This window comes from Narcine bancroftii, chromosome 2, assembly GCF_036971445.1.
Source record: "Narcine bancroftii isolate sNarBan1 chromosome 2, sNarBan1.hap1, whole genome shotgun sequence".
Classification (NCBI taxonomy): domain Eukaryota; kingdom Metazoa; phylum Chordata; class Chondrichthyes; order Torpediniformes; family Narcinidae; genus Narcine; species Narcine bancroftii.
Window position 1 is genome coordinate 348,611,988 of NC_091470.1, and position 18,286 is coordinate 348,630,273.

At 39.6% G+C, this 18,286-nt stretch overlaps 1 protein-coding gene and 1 long non-coding RNA gene across 8 annotated transcripts in view; one reads left to right on the top strand and one right to left on the bottom strand.

Moving 5' to 3' along the window:
* adgrb1a (adhesion G protein-coupled receptor B1a) overlaps positions 1–18,286 on the bottom strand; it is a 651,114-nt gene that overhangs the window by 413,982 nt on the left and 218,846 nt on the right. For all 7 annotated transcript variants that reach the window (XM_069922257.1, XM_069922254.1, XM_069922256.1 and 4 more), the window contains exon 3: positions 10,131–10,238. In XM_069922257.1, coding sequence (XP_069778358.1) covers positions 10,131–10,238 — 108 coding nt within the window. The remainder of the gene's footprint in view (positions 1–10,130; positions 10,239–18,286) is intronic.
* On the top strand, positions 8,026–16,106 carry LOC138755747 (uncharacterized). Its single transcript, XR_011352524.1, has 3 exons — positions 8,026–8,234; positions 9,866–10,033; positions 15,786–16,106. It is a non-coding gene; the product is annotated as an uncharacterized lncRNA (long non-coding RNA).

Here is an 18,286-nt window from a genome sequence, read left to right on the forward strand (position 1 = left end):
CCTTCCACCCTACACACAGCAGCTTTCAGCTGCTTCTGTCGAGGAAGTGATGCAGGAGTATCAGAGCCAGCCCCACCAGGCTGAGGAACCGTTCGTTCCCACTGGCAGTAAAAATGCTGCACAATCAAAGGAACTGCTCACACTAACTGTCTAAGACTACCATTTACACCAAACAATACTTATTTAATGATTTGTTCCGATAAAATACTTGCATAAGTTTTGTTTGTCTGTATATGTGCCTGCATGTTTTGTACCAAGGACCTGAGAATGCTCTCTTGTCAGATTGTACAATCTGATGACAATCAACTTGACTTGATATTTTTTGCCAACCAATGTACCTACTGGACACCATCAGAAACTCTGGCAAATTCTCCTGAATGATGGTTTACGTTCTAGCACCATACATTCCTAATGATTTCCCATCCAACTGGCATGATCCACGACAGGTCAACTAATTCTCTCAGCATATGTTTTCCTCTTCATTTCCTTATTTCCAGCTTCATTGCCATCTAGAGGAGAAATGTTGCACTGGGTGTCTGGTTTCTGTCCTTGACTTTGATGGTTTATCAATTTTTATATTCTAAATATAGTTATTATTAATGCAAGATGTGCTCCAAGCAAAACAGTGGAGAAATACATGGGAGGCCAGGTAACTCAGGGAAGTAAATAGTGATGTCTTGAAGAGAATCTATGTTATAGAGGAGGACATGCTTGAAATTTTAAATATACAAATTCCTGGATTCGGATCAAGTGTATCCCATCATATCATGAGAAGCGAGGAGGTGGCTAATGTTGTGCTGTAAGGTTAAGCCAGTGAACTGAAAGCCTGGGAGCTTAACATCAGTGATGGGTATGCTACTGGAGGGAATTTGGGGAGATCAGATCTTCCTGCATTTCGAAAGGCAAGAATTGATTATAGTCATGCTTTGTGCATGGTAAATAATCTCATAGATTTGGTTCAGATTTTTGAAGAGGTAATCAGGAAGAATAATGAGGGTAGGGCAATGGACGATGTCCACATGGATTTTACCAAGACCTTTGATGTCTGGCCTCGTAGACTGACCAGAGGGTCAGATTTCATGGGATTCAGGGTGAGCTAACCAATTGGATGCAGAATTGGACTGATGATAGAAAATAAAAGGTAGTGGAGGATTGTTACTCAGGTTGGAGGGCCATTGTCAGAAGTGTGCCGCAGGGATTGGTGCTGGGTCCATTGTTGTTTGTCATCTTCAATAACTGAGATAATTCCAAAATTGGTGGTATAATAAACAGTGAAGAAGGTTATCTAAAATTTAAACAGGTTCTATATGAACTGACAAAGTGAGCCAAGGAATGACATAGTATTTAACTCAGACAAGTGCAGGTTATTGCACTTTGGTCAGTTAAACATGGACAAGACTTATATGCCGCAGGGTAGGGCCCTGGGGAATGTTATAGAACACAGAGACTTGGGGTACATTATTCCATTTAAGTGGAAACATAGGTTGACAGGGTGGTGAAGGCACTTGGCACACTAGACTGTATCAGTCAAGGTTGTGAGTACAGGAGCAAATACATAAGGCATTGAGGTGACCACATTTGGAGTATTGGGGGCAGTTCCAATCACCTTGCTGTGGCAAAAATATCATTAAGCTGGAAAAGGTACAGAAAAGACTCACAATAAATGAGCATGAATTTTAAAGAGAGATTGGATCACCTGGGAGTTAAACAAAAGAATCTGAGTTCCAGTGCAATATGCAAAAGTGCTAGAGAAATTCAGAAGGTCACACATACTCCATTCTGTATGTAGTGAAAGGGAATCAATATTTCAAGCCTGAGCCCTTCATCAAGAATCAACAAACAGGAAGTGCCCTTGAGAAACAAGGCACTCAGACAAGCATATTAAAGCCAACTAAATACAGCTCACTCACAGTGTGATGAGTGGCACAATGACACTTCCATACCACGGGAAGAACACTATTGATCCTACACGGGATCATCTGGGACTTTTCTCCCCAAAATGTAGGGGGCTAAGGGAGAACCTTGGAGAGGTTTATAAAATTGTGAAGGGCATAGATGAAGGTAAATAATCATTGTCTTTTTCCCCAGGGTAGAGGGATCTGAAATTAGAGGGCCATCGATTTAAGGTGAGAAGGGACCAGAGGGACACCTTTTTCATATAGCAGGTACTGGGTATGTGGAAAAAGCTGCCCGAAGAAACAAAGAAGCAGGGACATTCAAAGACATTTAGAGAGGAACGGGAAAAGGTCAGAGGAATCTAGGCTGTGTTATGGATCTATGTTAATATTTAGTTTAAGGTTAAGTTATATTTCTTGTAAAATGTCAGTAAATTTTAGTATTAAAATATTGTATATGTATTCTTAGGAAGTTAAATATGGGCTGGTACAGGGTTACACACAGGTCACAATACATTTACAGAGAACCATTGTACTCAAGGAAGAGAGTTCATTCTCGGAGTCACAGCAACTTGGGAAGACAGAGCTAATGGATCCAGATGCAGTTCTTAATTACTCTAAAACAATGGAGTGTTTGCTTCATTAAAAACTGAAGTACCTAAGAAGTTCAATAAGAAGTGCCAAGGAAGACATTTGTTTTTAAACAAAACCACTTATGTCTCTTAAACAGAGATGAGGACAGAGGTTATTATAGATATGGAATGGTTCTGAAAAAGAAACAGAATTTTGGTAGAAATAAAACTGATAGTCATGTGGTTTCCAAGAATTGGGACTGACTTTGTTGATGATGTAACTGTCACATGATTTGAAGGAATATATTATTGAATTGTCACTTTTGGAACAGTTCAGTTTGGAGAGTACAGAAGTCAAAAGGCTGTGACAAACATAGGTTTTAACCTTGTGAAAGACAGGGTTGAATTACAGTAACCATAATAGGTGCTATTGTGTGTTACTCCTGGGAAAAAGGGAACACAGAATAAGTGGCTTTTGAAATAAGGAGAACCACTTCGCTGACTCTTTGGAAAAGAGGACAGAATTCTAATGGATCCATTTTTGTATGGCCACTACATTTAAATCTTGTATGGGTTTGTTAATTCATCATGGAAGAAAATAGCCACATTTGCTCTCTCCTTGAAAAGAGGGCAGATTATTTGTGTGGAAGATAGATTCCAAAATCTTCAGTAAAAAGATTTGATCCTGGGAAGACAGGAATTGTATTCTCCTTTTCACAGGAGGTATGTCGGTGGCTCAAAAGATGGTCACTTCAATTTAAAGAACATCTCTCAAGACATCTCATCAAAAGAATTGTGAGTAAAGAGGCCTGAAGATATGATGTTAAAAAGGGCTTTATAATTATTTCTGAAATGAGAATTTAAAAAGCAAGACTAAAATGATGCTGAAGTTTAAAAATGGGCTTTTCATAGCGGGACTTTAATTTTACACACACACACACACACACACACACACACACACACACACACACACACACACACACACACACACACACACACACACACACTTTACATTTGGGCACAGTAGGGTTAAATTTAGAATTAAGTTTAGAGACAAGTAAGAATTTTTATGTTATTGATAGTTTGATAAAAACTATTATTTTGAATTTACCATCTTTTGGTGAATTTTCCATTGCTGTTCCTTTGTTAGTATTAATAAACTCCCCTTAGTCCCAAACCAAAAAAAATTAAGGGTTGTTAGTTCATAACAGTTGAATGCAAGTAAATGAGATTAGCTTGATTGGCAAGGATAGGTTGGGGTGATCCCCATATTTCTGTACCAGAGAACACTATGGCACTTTGATTTTATTTTCTGCAAGTTCTTGCTTAAACACTGTTTAAAATTTTATTTTTCCACTCTGAATTTTGAATTATTTTTAAAGCAAGTTGTAATTTTCATATTTTTTTTAATTAAAAAACAAATTGGTCCATTTCCTCATCTCTCAAATGAGTGATATTGTTTGATCTCTATCTATGAACAATTTTCATAGGCTATTTAATTGCAGGAAACGAAGTGCACCACACTGCAGCAGGCATGTGGCTTCTTATCCTTTGAAACTCAATTTCAAGGAACCTGATTCTGAAAATGGTGCAAAACAAGCAACAATTATAATACTGGGATGAATTTCCAACCATTCTTTTTTAATCTTTTCATCAATTTTCTTCCATGAAAATAAAACAGATTATTATTTTCCAGTTAAATCTTTTATTTAAAAAAAAATGTACACTTGTTCCGTTCAAATTAAAAGGCACTGGGTACAGTGTTGCACCTTATCAGATGATCATCCCGGTAAAACAGGATCTTGATCTATCGATACTCTGCAATTTTTTTGTCCAGGTTTTCACTGCTGTGGCAGTGTGATCCTCTATCTCCTTCTTTAACAATCCTTCTCCTATCTATTATTCCCTTGACATGTAAAGCTTGTTCATTTTGTTCTTGTATTGTGAAGTGGGAAACTGGTCAGATAGCATGGTTTGCGTAACACTATTACAGCGCCAGCTATTGGGACCAGAGTTTGAATCCTGCATTGTCTCTGAAGAGTCTGTACGTTCTCCCCGTGTCTGCATGGGGATCCAGTTTCCTCCCATGGTTCAAAAACGTACTGGGGGTTATAGGTTAATTGGGTGTAATTGGGCGAAATGGTCTCATGGGCTGACTGGGCCAGTTACCGTGTTGCATGTCTAAATTAAATAAATTTTTGTAAACATGACCCTCTGATTACTGCCCACTTATGTTCAACATTAGAATCTCAAGCATAGCTACTCAACTAAGTGGATAAGTCTTAAACTGATATAACAATGTCATTAAAGTCAATCTTCCCCATGACATTGTTCAGAAGAATTTTCCGACATGGTGGATTGTGGAGTGATGAGATCTAACTTAGTAAAACAATGCTGGAGAAATTCCGCTGGTGAAACAGCGAACTTTATGTAGCAAGGATAAAGATACTTACCCAATGTTTTTGAAAACTACACTGTTTGACCAGCTGCGTTTCTCCAGCAGTGTTTTTACTTCAACCACTGAGTCTGCAGACTTTCGTGTTTTACTTGGATCTAACTCAGTACCTGCAGATTCCAATTTGGTAAATTTTCATTTCAAATAATTCAAATTCCTGAGTTCATGCTGAGAAGTATTTGGAGAGTCCATAAACATGATTGTAAGATATATTGACTATATTTTTTAATGGTCTTAAATGAAAAGAGAATGATAGCAAATCCCAGCTCTGAAGATATTCCACATCGAGTACACCCATGCTAGATTGTTAATAAAATTGAAATGCAATAGATGTGTCCTGAGGCCAGCAGTATCAAAAAGATCGAAATCAGGAAAGCAAAACTTTAAAAGTTAGATTGCATGCTACAGTTTGTTTCAATGTGAAGTTGTTGACAAAGTTGTATCTACCACTCATCAGAACTAATTTTTGGACTGGAGCTCTAGTGGAATAAGACTCGTACTTTTTATTCTTCATGTTCTCTACCTCACTAAGGTACAAACTGCTGCCCCTAACTTCTGATCAACCTCCTCAATGTCCACTTTACTAACTATACCTGCACAACAAGTCCCAGGCTTCATCACCCCAACTCCTCATTCCAAAAACCCAGAATTTTCAATGATCCAATTTCTGCAATCAATAAAATTTCCCCTGATTCCCTAACCTCTTGATGAGCCTATACTCTCAACTTTCTGATATTTTTCTAATTTTACCCTTACAGCCCTTTAGATTGTCCTCGCAACCCTCCAAGATAAAGGCCCCTGTCAAGACCCATTCACAAACCTTTTATTTCTGGCCACCAATCTGTCCTGGAGCCTCCATATCAATGCAATCACGAAGAAGGTGTATGAGGAGATTTGGTACATCACCGAAGACTCTCGAAAACTTGTACAGGTGAACCAGGGAGAGCATTCTGGCTGGTTGCACCACTGTCTGGTATGGAGGTGCCAATCCTCAGGACAAGAAAAAATTCCAGAGGGTTGTTCACTCATCATGCGACATAACAGACACCAGACTTCCCTCTATTGAGGACATCAACAAGAGGAAGCATCCATCTTCAAGGACCCCCACCACCCAGGCCATGCCCTCTTCACTCTGCTACCATCAGGAAAAAGGTACAGGGGCCTAAAGAGCACTCAGCGGCACAAGGAGAACTTTTACCCCACTGCCATCAGATTCCTGAATAACAAAGACACTGCCTTTTTTTTGTGCACTATATTTTTTATTTATTGTTATAAGGTGATGCTGCCTCAAAACCACCAATTTTGCAACTTTCTCATGACAATAAATTCAGATTCGGATCGGAACCCCTCCTAGCTATTTGGCTGATTCCGTCCCTTCAGGAATCTGTGTGCGTGTATGCTCCATGATTTTGTTGCCACTCTCTACATTACCTCATATAATGCTTTGCCTTGTTTGCTCTCCTCTGTTGCATTACTTCTATTTTCCACTTTGCATCCACTTTACAAAATTATTGATATCTTCCTGTGGTTCATAGGCTTCTTCCTCACTATTAACCAAGCTACCAACTTTGCTACCGTCTTTTAAATCATAGTATTAAGTGAAAGGCCAAGTTAATTATATATACGAACAGTGTGAGATCTGGCACTGAATCCTTCCAAATTCCACTCTGCACAACCCTCCTGCCATTAAAAAGGAGCACTTACATGTGATACAAAGAAGGGGATATCTTAATCAAACAGGCAATTCAATCTATTTTGCAATGAATATGATGTACAACCAAATAAAGAATATTGGGGTAGTGCCTTGTGGAAAGTTTGACAGCAGTTACTGTTATTAAAACTTTGCAGTGAGCTCCAAATATAAAAATATTGACAGATTTCCAAAAGTACAGTTTGGAGATCAGCCTGCCCCCTTCCTCACCCCCCCCCCTATTGAATTGGACTCTGTCCTTAAAGACGCGTTTATTTTTTTCACTTTTCATGATTTCAGGAAGTTCCAATGTATTGTACGGCTAAGAGAAAACAAGATTTAAAGTTATCTTTCTAGTTGTATCAGAACTCTGCTGATCCATTTGTGCATTGCAAGGTGCCGAGCTAATAATCAATTGTGTTTTGGGTGAGGAGAAACAAGGCACGCAGTCACATTGCTCAGCCTATGTTCTATGGGTATACTTACAGTAAGTAAACCAATACTTAAGATGGTCTTGTGGTGAAAATGGTTGGAAACCTCTGATCTAGCGCATCACTAAGCCTTTGAACAACCATGCCTATAAATCATGCCTGTGCTGGCACTTTGATTCAGTTCCATTTCACTCTCCGATATTCGTGCTCAAAGCAAATTCTCCCGTCAGAGCTAATTTTCAAGAAATAAATTGGAAACATTAACCATTTATCTAATTTTCTTTTGAAACTTGTATTGAATCTTCTTCGACTGACCTTTTAGTCAATGTCATAAATAAATTCTCCTCAACTTGCCTCTGGCTCTTTTACCAATTAATTACCTTAATTCTGTGTTCTTACGTTATTAATCTTTTGTCACTGGAAACAGACTTTTTTTATGCTTTCTGAGCACTTATGGATTTGAGTCCCCCTGTCAAATGCTATCTTTGCTGCTCACTCCAAGAGCATGAAGAACCGCAAGGGTTATATAATTCCATTAAATCGTCACAACCTGCCAAAAGTTTGGCACAAAGAGCTAGTGTAGCAGTTAGCACAATGCTATTACATCACCAGTGACTTGGGTTCAAATCCGGTGCTGTCAGGCGTTCATACATTCTCACCGCGACTGCCCAGGTTTCCTCCAGGTGATCCAGTTTCCTGCCAGTCTCCAAAATGAATGAGGTTTTTAGGTTTATTGGTGTATTTAGGTGGCACGGGAACATGGGCTGGAAGGGCCTGTCACCATACTGCACCCCTAAATTTAATTTAAATTTATAGCTTTCTAGTTTCTGCAATTCAAGGCCGCAATACTTACTTGGAAAAGGCTGGGAAGGACAATGGTCTCATGTTGACCAATGGGAACCATGGAAATGCCAGACCAGAAAGCTGTTGCATATTGAAGTCACAAATGGGAGTCCATGATGTGGTCTCTGACGGAGGATGTGGTTATGTATTAGTTACGTTACTCTGAGTCATTTTGCATAGAAACAGGTCTTTTTGCCCACCCCTTTAGTGCAGATTGTGGAGGGTCATATGACCTCTCCGTCTGGGATGTGGTTGGAATGTGGATTGCAGAGGGTCATGTGACCTCTCTGGCTGGAGCCTAGTTGGAAGTCACCTCACCTCTCGATCAAAGTCAAGCCTCAACCACAGGTGAGTGCACATGGGTCACTTTAATTTCCTATAAAGCCCACCGTGTGTGAACTATCCACTCCTCTCTTTGTCCATTCGGTGTGTCATACAATAGAGACAAAGAGAAAGAAAGAAAGAATGTGTGTGTGTGTGTGTGTGTGTGTGTGTGTGTGTGTGTGTGTGTGTGTGTGTGTGTGTGTGTGTGTGTGTGTGTGTGTGTGTGTGTGTGTGTGTGCGCGCGCGTTTCTTTTATTCCTGTTATGATTTCCCTTTGCGTGCGAATAAACATCACTGTTTAACAAGCCTGTGTTCAGACTTGCTGCCCTTAGAACCTGTCGAATTTGTTCTCTCACACACAACAACCCTGACCAGTACTCAAAGATAATCCTGTTTACCAGCACTTAGTCTGGAGCTTTCAGTATAATGAAAACTCAAGTGCTTGCCTAGATATTTGTTCAGTGCTCCCTCCAGCCCTTTAGGTAGTCGGTTCCAGGTTCCAAAAACCTTTAAGATTAAGAAAGGTTCTCTCTAAATCTCTCATCCCTTACCCTAAACCTATGTCCTCTGGTTTATGGATCCTGCTGCAATGGAGAAAATGTTCCTACTATCCATTTTAATGGCCTTCACGATCATGTATACATTTATCAACTCCTTCAGTCTCTTCTGCTCTGAATAAAACAAACCCAGCTTATCCAGTCTCATATGCTAAAATCGTATGTTTTGGAGTGAAATCACTCCACAGTTAATCCACTAACAAGGACCAAAAATGTTCTAATTCTAGTGATAATTGTAATGAAAGTATTGGTTGAATCCATTTGATTCATTAGTATCCTCTAAGGAAGGAAGTGTCCCCAACCTTATCTCAACCAGCTGATCCAAAACCATATAGTTGAATTTTATCGACCTTTAAGTGATCTATGAACAATTAAGTTCCATTCAGGTAAGGGCAATAAATATTGGCTTTGTCAAAATACGTCCATCCTGTGTTTGAAAACACACAGCTTTTCTACATTCTACATCATGCACCCTTCACATCTTCATTGACATTTTCATATTAATTGCTTGAACTTCGACTTTGTTGGCACACTTGTTGTGCAATTGTGTATACTTGGAAAGGATGACAGATAGATCATCTTAAAGATGGCACCTCCAGCACTGCCACCTCCTCTCAGCTCTCGAATGGGACATTAACTTATATGTTTCATGCAGGGCATGAAAGGAATAAGCCTAAGTATTTTAAGCCGAAGTGATTTTCAGTGTATTTGTGAAATCCCCTGGGAAATTGGCTATGAATTCTGAAATTTAGATTAAATAAAATATCCAAAGAGCTGAAAATCCTTCACTAATGGAAATGAAGTTCTTAGTCCTTTCATGCCAACTTAGTATGGTCATATCATTTCTTTTTAAATTATATCACGTTCTGTTGATAGTTGGCATCTGAGGCTCTATTCACACACTGAAATTCTAATCTGAATCTGTTTGAAGAATCCTGCCAATCCTTGTTCCTCAAAAAAATACCAGAGTAATTTTCAAATAAAGATTCCATTTTTGTTGAAAAATCCAATTTATAAATGACCTCAAGGAGGTTAAAACTTGTTAGGTGAACAAACCTACAAATGAAATATTTAAGACTTTTGCTTCTCCTCTAATAGTTGAAGGGAACTCGTCATCTTCTTCTGTAAGTATGTGTAAAGTACGTCCACTCAAGAAAACCAACTGGATAAACGATACACTTACTACAATCAAGCTTCTTTGAAGGAATGGAAGACAAAACAAAGCACATGCAGGTTTAGAGGCGATAAACAAAAAATCAAGAAAATGTAAGCACAGTTTCATAGTGGAAGCGTTGGCAGCAGACACACAATGGGCTGGTTAGAGGGTTAGTATTGAACAGCAGGATTGCATTTCAACACTTACCAGTCTGAGATAAGGAGTATCCATAGCGATGGAAACCGTCAACATCTTGATGTTTCCTGTAGTCTATTGACCTCAGTGATTGGCTCCTGGAACTATAGCGTCCATATGCTATGGCAAGGCAATGGCTTGTGTAAATAACCTTTGCTTTCATTTTAAGCATATTAAGGATTACAGTTTTACAATGCAAATCACATAGAGAAGGTGAATTGATGGATCAGAGTAAATTTTCCACCAATTTAAGGCCACAGCATTTAAAAAAAGCATACCCTAAGGTGAACCAGTCATTAAAAGTGTACATGGAACAGTGGCACTTTTTTAAAAACTTGAAGGAACCTTGTGTATTCAGATCAAATGGATCTGCATTATTTTGACAGGATTATAGACAGCTAAAGGTTTGTGCATTTCTTTCCAAAATTGAGGATGGATTTAAGCCCAGTTTTGGTTTTAGCCAAATCAATGGTTTGGCATCCTTCAATGTAGTCCTGTTCAAATGCTCAAAAGGTTTTCTTTTTCTCTTTGGTTCACCAATATTGTTCTCTTAATGTGCTTCTCTTCCTTCTTCTAAGGCTCCTTTGTGGAAAGAAGCTTTTTAAAATTGTCCCATTGTCCTTGATTCCCACACCAGCAAAAAAATGGTTCTCCCTAAATGTCCTGTCTAATTTTTTCACTGTTAACCTTCGCTATACACTGGAATGGCAACCATCATAGATAGTATTCCAGGCCTAGTCCAAACAAGGTTTTTTTTAACTGCAGCAATACGATCCACAGGATATTTTAAACCTCTAATTATAAAGGCTAACACTCCATTAGCCTTATTGATTTACTTTTTTTTTGCTCACAACTCTTAAATGTTGCTAATCCGTGTATGTGGACCTCCAAATCTCATTAAACATCCGCATATTAGTCAATCATTAAAGTACCCTGTATCCAAACGATTTTCACATCCTCAACTTCCCCAAATAACTAACATAACAGAAGATTTTCCAAATTAAAATCGGGAAAATTTCTGAACTGAGTGATTAAGAAGATTGTCAACACCATTAGCAATTTCTTCAACGATTCCTTTAAAACACAGGAATAGAAACCATCATGACCAGAGATTCACCAGGGCATTGGAACGAACATTAGTTTTCTCATACTGATCTTCTTAACATTTTATTGACCGCCATTCTTTAGTTCATTTTTAACTTTTCAGGGGTGACACATATTTTATCCTTTCCTCCATTGTGAAAACTGATAAGTAATAATTAAACATGCCTCTTATTTCATCTGCATCTGTTTTTAAAGGATCTGCATTACATTGGCACACCATTTCACTCCTTCAATCATTTTGCTATCGATCTTGAGATTGCCTTCAGATTTTTCCCCTTCTTTATTTTCATCTTAAACATTCTTCTGTTTATCCCGAGAGGTGATCCATGCTCTCCTTTGTGCCCGCTATTTGTAATTCCTTTTTATTTTCTCAGGGGTTAATCACAAATCTTACACTTGTAATTCATGCTCCTGATGGAAATTAAATTCTTCCTAAACATCTTCCAATATCCATCTCTAGTTTTACTAAATATAATTTTGACAGGTGTGCTGCATCCACTCCCATTGAAGCTTTCAATACCAGAATTTAGAATTTTATTAAATGTCTTCAGTTTCTCTTTTCAAACTTAAATTTGAATTTCATCAATGAATTAATGTTTGGCTTGTTACTCATTACCAAATCCAAACTGGCTTCACCTCATGTCAGTTCTTGGCAATAATATCCAGTAAATTATCTTGTATGTATTCAAGAAATTTATTAGCTCTCTCACTCTTTATCCTTCTCAAATTATAGGGAAAATTAAATTCCTGCTTGTAAAAAGCCTCTACTTTTCAATGAAAACCATCTTTCAATTTATTCTCAGTGTCAGAAGACTAGTTTTAAGTCTGGGACCTTCTTTGAAGTAAGACTGCAATAGGTTTGTACATCTTTCAATTAAACTACTTTATTCACACCTTACTGTTTTTATATCAGGAAGAGACCATTGCAGAGTGGGGGTCTGCACTGTGCAAAACTGAGATCTCAAATTCCTGGCTACTGGTCAGTGAGACAGAAATAGAATATGGTACCCACAAGTATCCAGCAAATTGGGGCCTCAGTTATACACAATTTCAATGAAGATCAATTGAAGACTGAGGAAGAGTACCTCTTTTGATTGGGATCCCTGCAACTTTTTGAACTTAATACTAATTTTAACAATTTTATCTTAGCATTGTTCCTTTCACTTTCTTGGCTAACAATTTCTGGCAATGATTCCCCTCATCTTTTTGAGCTCACGTTGATACATATTTTGTGGCCTCTCTTGACAAATTACCAGATCTGTTTGCCTGACACCATTATCCCTTTTAATGTAAGGGGTCTGCTGTGCACATGATCACAAACATTTGCATAGGATTTTCTCCCCTCCTTTTCCATGCTCCAACACTCACTCTATAATGCCTAGAATATTGTCTAAACTGAAAATTCTTCAAGCTAAGATGTTATCTATTTATCTCCCCCTTAACTGGGAGAACTTCCACTTTCTACGAATAGACTCCAATGTTGACTCTCTCATTCCTCAATTCCAACCATGGTCATAAGAACAGACCAAATAGTAACAGAGTAGGCCATCTGACCTGTCAAGCTTGCAATAAGATCTTGGCTGATCAGTTCCACTTACCCCCCTATTCCCCATAATCTTCAATTGCTCTTCTTCAAAACTCTGTGCTTTAAACACAGTAGACAGCCTCTACTGCATCCTTGAGCAAAGAATTCCAAAGATTCATGAAGCTCTGGCAGAATTAATTCATCCTTATCTCTGTCTCAGATTGATTCGACTCAATCTTAAGGCTGTCACCTACCTCTATGGAAACCATTTCCTGCTTCAATCTTATTTAATCCTTTTATATGTCTGTATGATTTCCTTCTCTCATCCTTCTAAATTCTAATGAGTAGGAGCTGCACAACCTCTCCTCATAAAATAACCCCTTCATATCCAGAATCAACCTGGATAAGCTCCTCTGGAAAGCCATTATATTCTTCCTGAAGTAAGGAGACCAGAATTGCACACATCAATCCAAGTGTATCCTCATCAGTACCCTGTACATTTGAAGCTGAATCTCCATGTTCTTAAATTCAATTTCATTTGTAATAAAGACCAACATCCCTTTTGCCTTCTTGATTAATTACTAAAACTGTACAGCAACATTTTGCTATCCATGTACAAGAACTCCCAGATCTCTCAGTATCATCAAATACTGCAATTTTTTTTAGCATTTTAATACTACTCCAATCCAATATTTTTCATTCCAAAATAGATCACCTCACATTTTGCAACCTTGTATTCTATCTGTCAGCCCCATGTTCACTAACTTAACTGATCTATATCTCTTTACAGATTCCGTGTCCTCAACAAAATTTGTTTTGTCGCTCAATTTTAGTGTCATCAACAAACTTAGATATGCTTCACTTGGTTCCCTCCTCAAGAGCTTTCCTGTCAATTGGACAACACCATCCTCTGCAGTATCCCACTAATGAATGATTGCCAACCAGATAAACACACATTTATCCCAACTCTCTACCTTCTATTTGTTAACCAATTGTTAACCCTGTCTAGACCAATAAATTTCACCCACCCACCCCAATGAATGCATCCTTGACTTATGCAGATGAGTACGTTGCAGTACCTTCTCGGATTCCTGGAAACACCACACCGACCTGCTCTCTTTTGTTCATTCCACTTATAAATCCTCAGAGAACTCCAGAAAGTTAATGAAACATGGCGTACCCAGCCTGAATCCATGCTTCATCTGCCTGAGGGACAATTTCTATCCAGATGTCTTCCAAGTTCTCCATTAATGATGGCTTCGAGCATTTTTCCCATGGTGGGCATTAAGCTAACTGGCCTTTGGTTGCCAGTCTTTTGTTTACCTTCTTTTCTAAACAATGGCATTACATTTTCTGCCATTCAGCCTGTTACCACCAGCCCAGAGTCAAGAGAATTTTGTTAAATCACAACAGATGCATTTGCTTTAACCTCAGCCATTTGTTTTTTTTTTAAATTACCCCAGGATGTATTCCATCAGGAGGAGGAGACTCTCGGCCCACTAGTTTGCTCAGTCCTATCTCCCATCTGCTTCTTACATTGATCCATGGCATATTACCCATTCCTTTCACTGAGAAGACTGGCACAAAATAGTTGTTCAGGCCATCAGCCATATCAGTATCATCCATTATTAATTTGCCATTCTCATAATAGGCCTATATTTACTTAGCCATTCTAATCTGCTTTATTTGTATTTATAAAAGGTTTCAGTATTTGTCATCATATTTGTGCTAATTTACTTAGATGATTTCTCTTTCTTTGGTTTATTAGAACATTAGAACATTACAGCACAAAGGAACAGGCCCATTGGCCCTTCTAGTCTGTGCCAAATTACTATTCTGCCTCATCCCACTGAACTGCACCTAGTCAATCACCCTCCATAACCCGCCCATCTATGAATCCGTCCAAATATTTCTTAAATGTTAAACTTGAGCCCACATTTATCATTTCAGCTGGCAACATGTTCCACACTCCCACCACTCTCTGTGTGACGAGGTCTTCCCTAAACTTTTCCCCTTTCACATTTAGCCCATGTCAACTGGTTTGTATCTCACCTAATCTCAGTGGAGAAAAAAAACTTCTTGCATTTACTCTATTTATAACCCTGTTAGTTACCTTTCTTAATGATTTTTGCTGTTTTGAAATTTTCCCATTTGAGTTTCCCACTACTCTTGCTACTTAGAATGCATTATCTCTTGATTTGATGTCTTACTTTATTTCCTTAGATGTCATATCCTTACCCTACTTGTCCTTGTTTTTGTCTTGAATAAACTTCTGTGGTGCATTGTGAAAGTTCTTAACTGATCCTCAACTGTCCCACCATGGGGGGGGGGGGGGGGAAGGAGGCAGCAAGAGGGGAAGGAGGTGGTGAAGGGGAGAGAAGGAAGTGGCAAGGGGGAGGGAAGGAGGCAACGGGGGGATGAGGCGATGAGGGGGACGAGGCGGTGAGGGGGGAATGAGGTGGTAAGGGGGGAAACGGGGTGGCGAGAGGGGAAATGAGTTGGCGAGGGGTGGAAGGAGGCAGCAAGGGGTGGAAGGAGATGGCAAGGGGGAAGGAGGCAGTGAGGGGGAGGAGGAGGCAGTAAGGGGGGGGAGAAGGAGGCAGCGAGGGGCAGAAGGAGGCGTCGAGAGGCGGAAGGAGGCGGCGAGGGGTGGAAGGAGGTGGCGAGAGGTGGAAGGAGGGGGTGAGGGGGAGAAGGAGGCAGCGAGGGGGAGAAGGAGGTGGCTAGGGGGAGAAGGAGGTGGTGAGGGGGGAGAAGGAGGCGGTGAGGGAGGAGGTGCGAAGATGGGGAAGGTGGATTGGTGAAGTTGGTGAGTGTGGGGAGGGGTGGAGAGGGGTGTTGAGGATGGTGGAGGGGTGGCAAGAGAGGTAGAGAGGATGGGAAAGGGGTGGGGAATATGGGAGAGGGATGGCAAAGATGGGGGCGGGGTGGCGAGGGTGGGGGAGGGGTGGTGAGGATGGGGGAGTGGTGGTGAGGATGGGGGAGGGTGTTGAGGGTGGGGGGCTTTGTCTCTTAATGATCATATTATATCCTTTCAGACAGCCATTCTTAATAGGAGCCATAAAGGCTCCCTGGGGGCTACACTAGAGCTAAGGGAGCCACAGAAGGAAGGAAGAAACCACCTAAATTGAATGGTTCACAGGGAAAGGTGCCCCATGAACTTTGAGCTGTGTCTTCAGGTGGTCAAAGCCAAACAAATGTTGAGAATGGCTGCTCTCTGAGGTACTCGACCCACTGACTCGCTTTGTTCATTGGACCGCACATTCAAAACAGGGATGCCTTTGGATTATTTTTTTCTGCCTGCTTTCTCTGTTGCAGAAGTTGTGCACTTTTGTTTTCATTATCTTTTGTATTTAAGTATGGGTTGACTTGCCTGGATAGTGCGCAAAACAAAGTTTTTCACTTGTATCGATACTTGTGACAATAAACTATACAATTTAAATTTAAAATAAATCTCTGACTTGCACCTCTGCACTGACGCCATCATCTTCACCTTGTTTTATTAACAGGTTTATCTTTGCTCTTCTGCTGTATCTTCTTTCGATGTTTTAACATGATCTTCACCTGGAGTTTGCCCGCGATTGTTCCAACACCTGAATTCTGCTCTTACTTTTACTTTAATCTCCAATTATTTTATCATTGTTTCTGATTGAGAGAGTTTATCCTTTTTGTTAGAATCATGTCACAACCAAGTGCAAGTGTAGCCAATTTGCAAAGGTTCAGCTCTCTCCTGTTCCAGTAACTCACTCCTGATGACTTTTGCTCATGGATGCATCCTTACAGTGTAGTTTCCAAACTACCTTTCTGCATTTTATTCAGCATTCCATTGTGCAAACATTCGCAATTGTTCCTCCTCTGCCACTATCCCCTGCTGACTCCACCAAAATCCAATAATACTGATGGAGTAAATTCCTACCCAGGTGGAGATTCCCAAGATGGAGACATCTTTTACTGATGTGGTAATCCAGGACCCTCCCATTGCCCGTAAGTTTCCACATACCACTGTCCTGACACGTCGCCAAGGTTAAAGTCAAAGCAGTTCGTGAAAATGGCAGGGTGATAAATTTTGAGCCGAAAATAGGGAGAGCTTCTCAGTTTGATCTTGAGTATGGCCGTAGAATCTGGTACATTCACTTGGGCAAATCTAATTGTACCTCGACATAAAGTCTTATCAAAAAGACCGCACTAGCAATAGAGCGGCATTTAAGTTGCCAAGTATCCAAATTTGTATTTGCCCCAACAAATTTCTGGAAGAATAGACTGCCTGCTGCATAACAATTAGAGGGAGTAATAAATTTGTAAAAAAAAGTTACTCAAAGATGATAGAAATCAACTGGTAACATTGACATTAATAATTTTCTGGTTGTAGTCACAGACTTTTAGGAAAATAAACAGTTATATTCATCATCAGTAACAATTTTCAGTGTTTTAGAAAATTGCATTATGGTGGAACTCAAAACTATTTTCAATGTTATATTATTGTGAAGAAAAACAATTAATTTTGTTTGATGGCTGGTGTGTTCTAATGGGTCTGCAGTCATTTTTTATATGAATGTACCTCCAGAAAAAAAGAAATACTGTGACCTTACTTACATTCTGATCTGGAAGACATTTCAAAAGGGAAGACAGGAATTTCGGCTTGGGTAAAGTAATTATATAAACAGTCTTTACCTGGGATCCAAGGAAATTAAAACTCATGGCAGCCAAAATGAGTTGCACAGCAGCTGAGTACTTAACATTCTTCAGCTTGTGCTGAGCCACATGTCGGTAGATCAGCTAGAATTGTGTGCTTCTGATTGTGAACTCATTCTTCTCTTGATGCTGGCCAGCAATTGGTTTGGCTGTGAATGAAGGAGTGGGGCGGGGGGGGCGGCGACACGAGGTCAGTCGCGCCGATGGGCTTACAAGACCAATCAGGCTGATTTCCAGTGTAAGACAGCCAGGCTTTGATGGAATCGGTGTTCCAGGTGCATGTTTGAGTGGAGTGGGTGAGGACTAGGGGTAGTGAGAGAGGGGAAAAAAGCTGCTAATAAACAAAATGATAGAACAAAACCGAGAATCACCTTTTTTTGACCAGCTTTATTTATTAAATCCAAAGTAAAGATAATTTTGATGCAATGAAAAATCAATCTTGATTCAGATAAGCCAATGAGGTTGATGTGAAGCGAGGACATACTCACATGTACATCTGCATTAATGGAAACTAGTCATTTACCTTCCTAAAAAGATGTTGATTTTTTTCTTGGTGTGAACATTTGTTTCTCTTGTAGTTTCTGTTCCCAGAGGATTTTATTGACTGGGGCAAAATTTCACCACAAAGCATTCATAGTTAAGCTCGTTACATTGCAAACGCAACTCTTTCTCTCAAACACTTGCATAAAATATTCACTGGGTGAACAGTCTAAAGTGGTACTGAAATCATACTGTGCGCTAACAGCTCCTGGTCTTGTACAACTTTCTGCAGCCCTGCTCTTTTGACAGTAGCATTAGCTTGTAAAAGTAGGTTAACACTTGTTAGACAGCAGATAATAAAAATTCA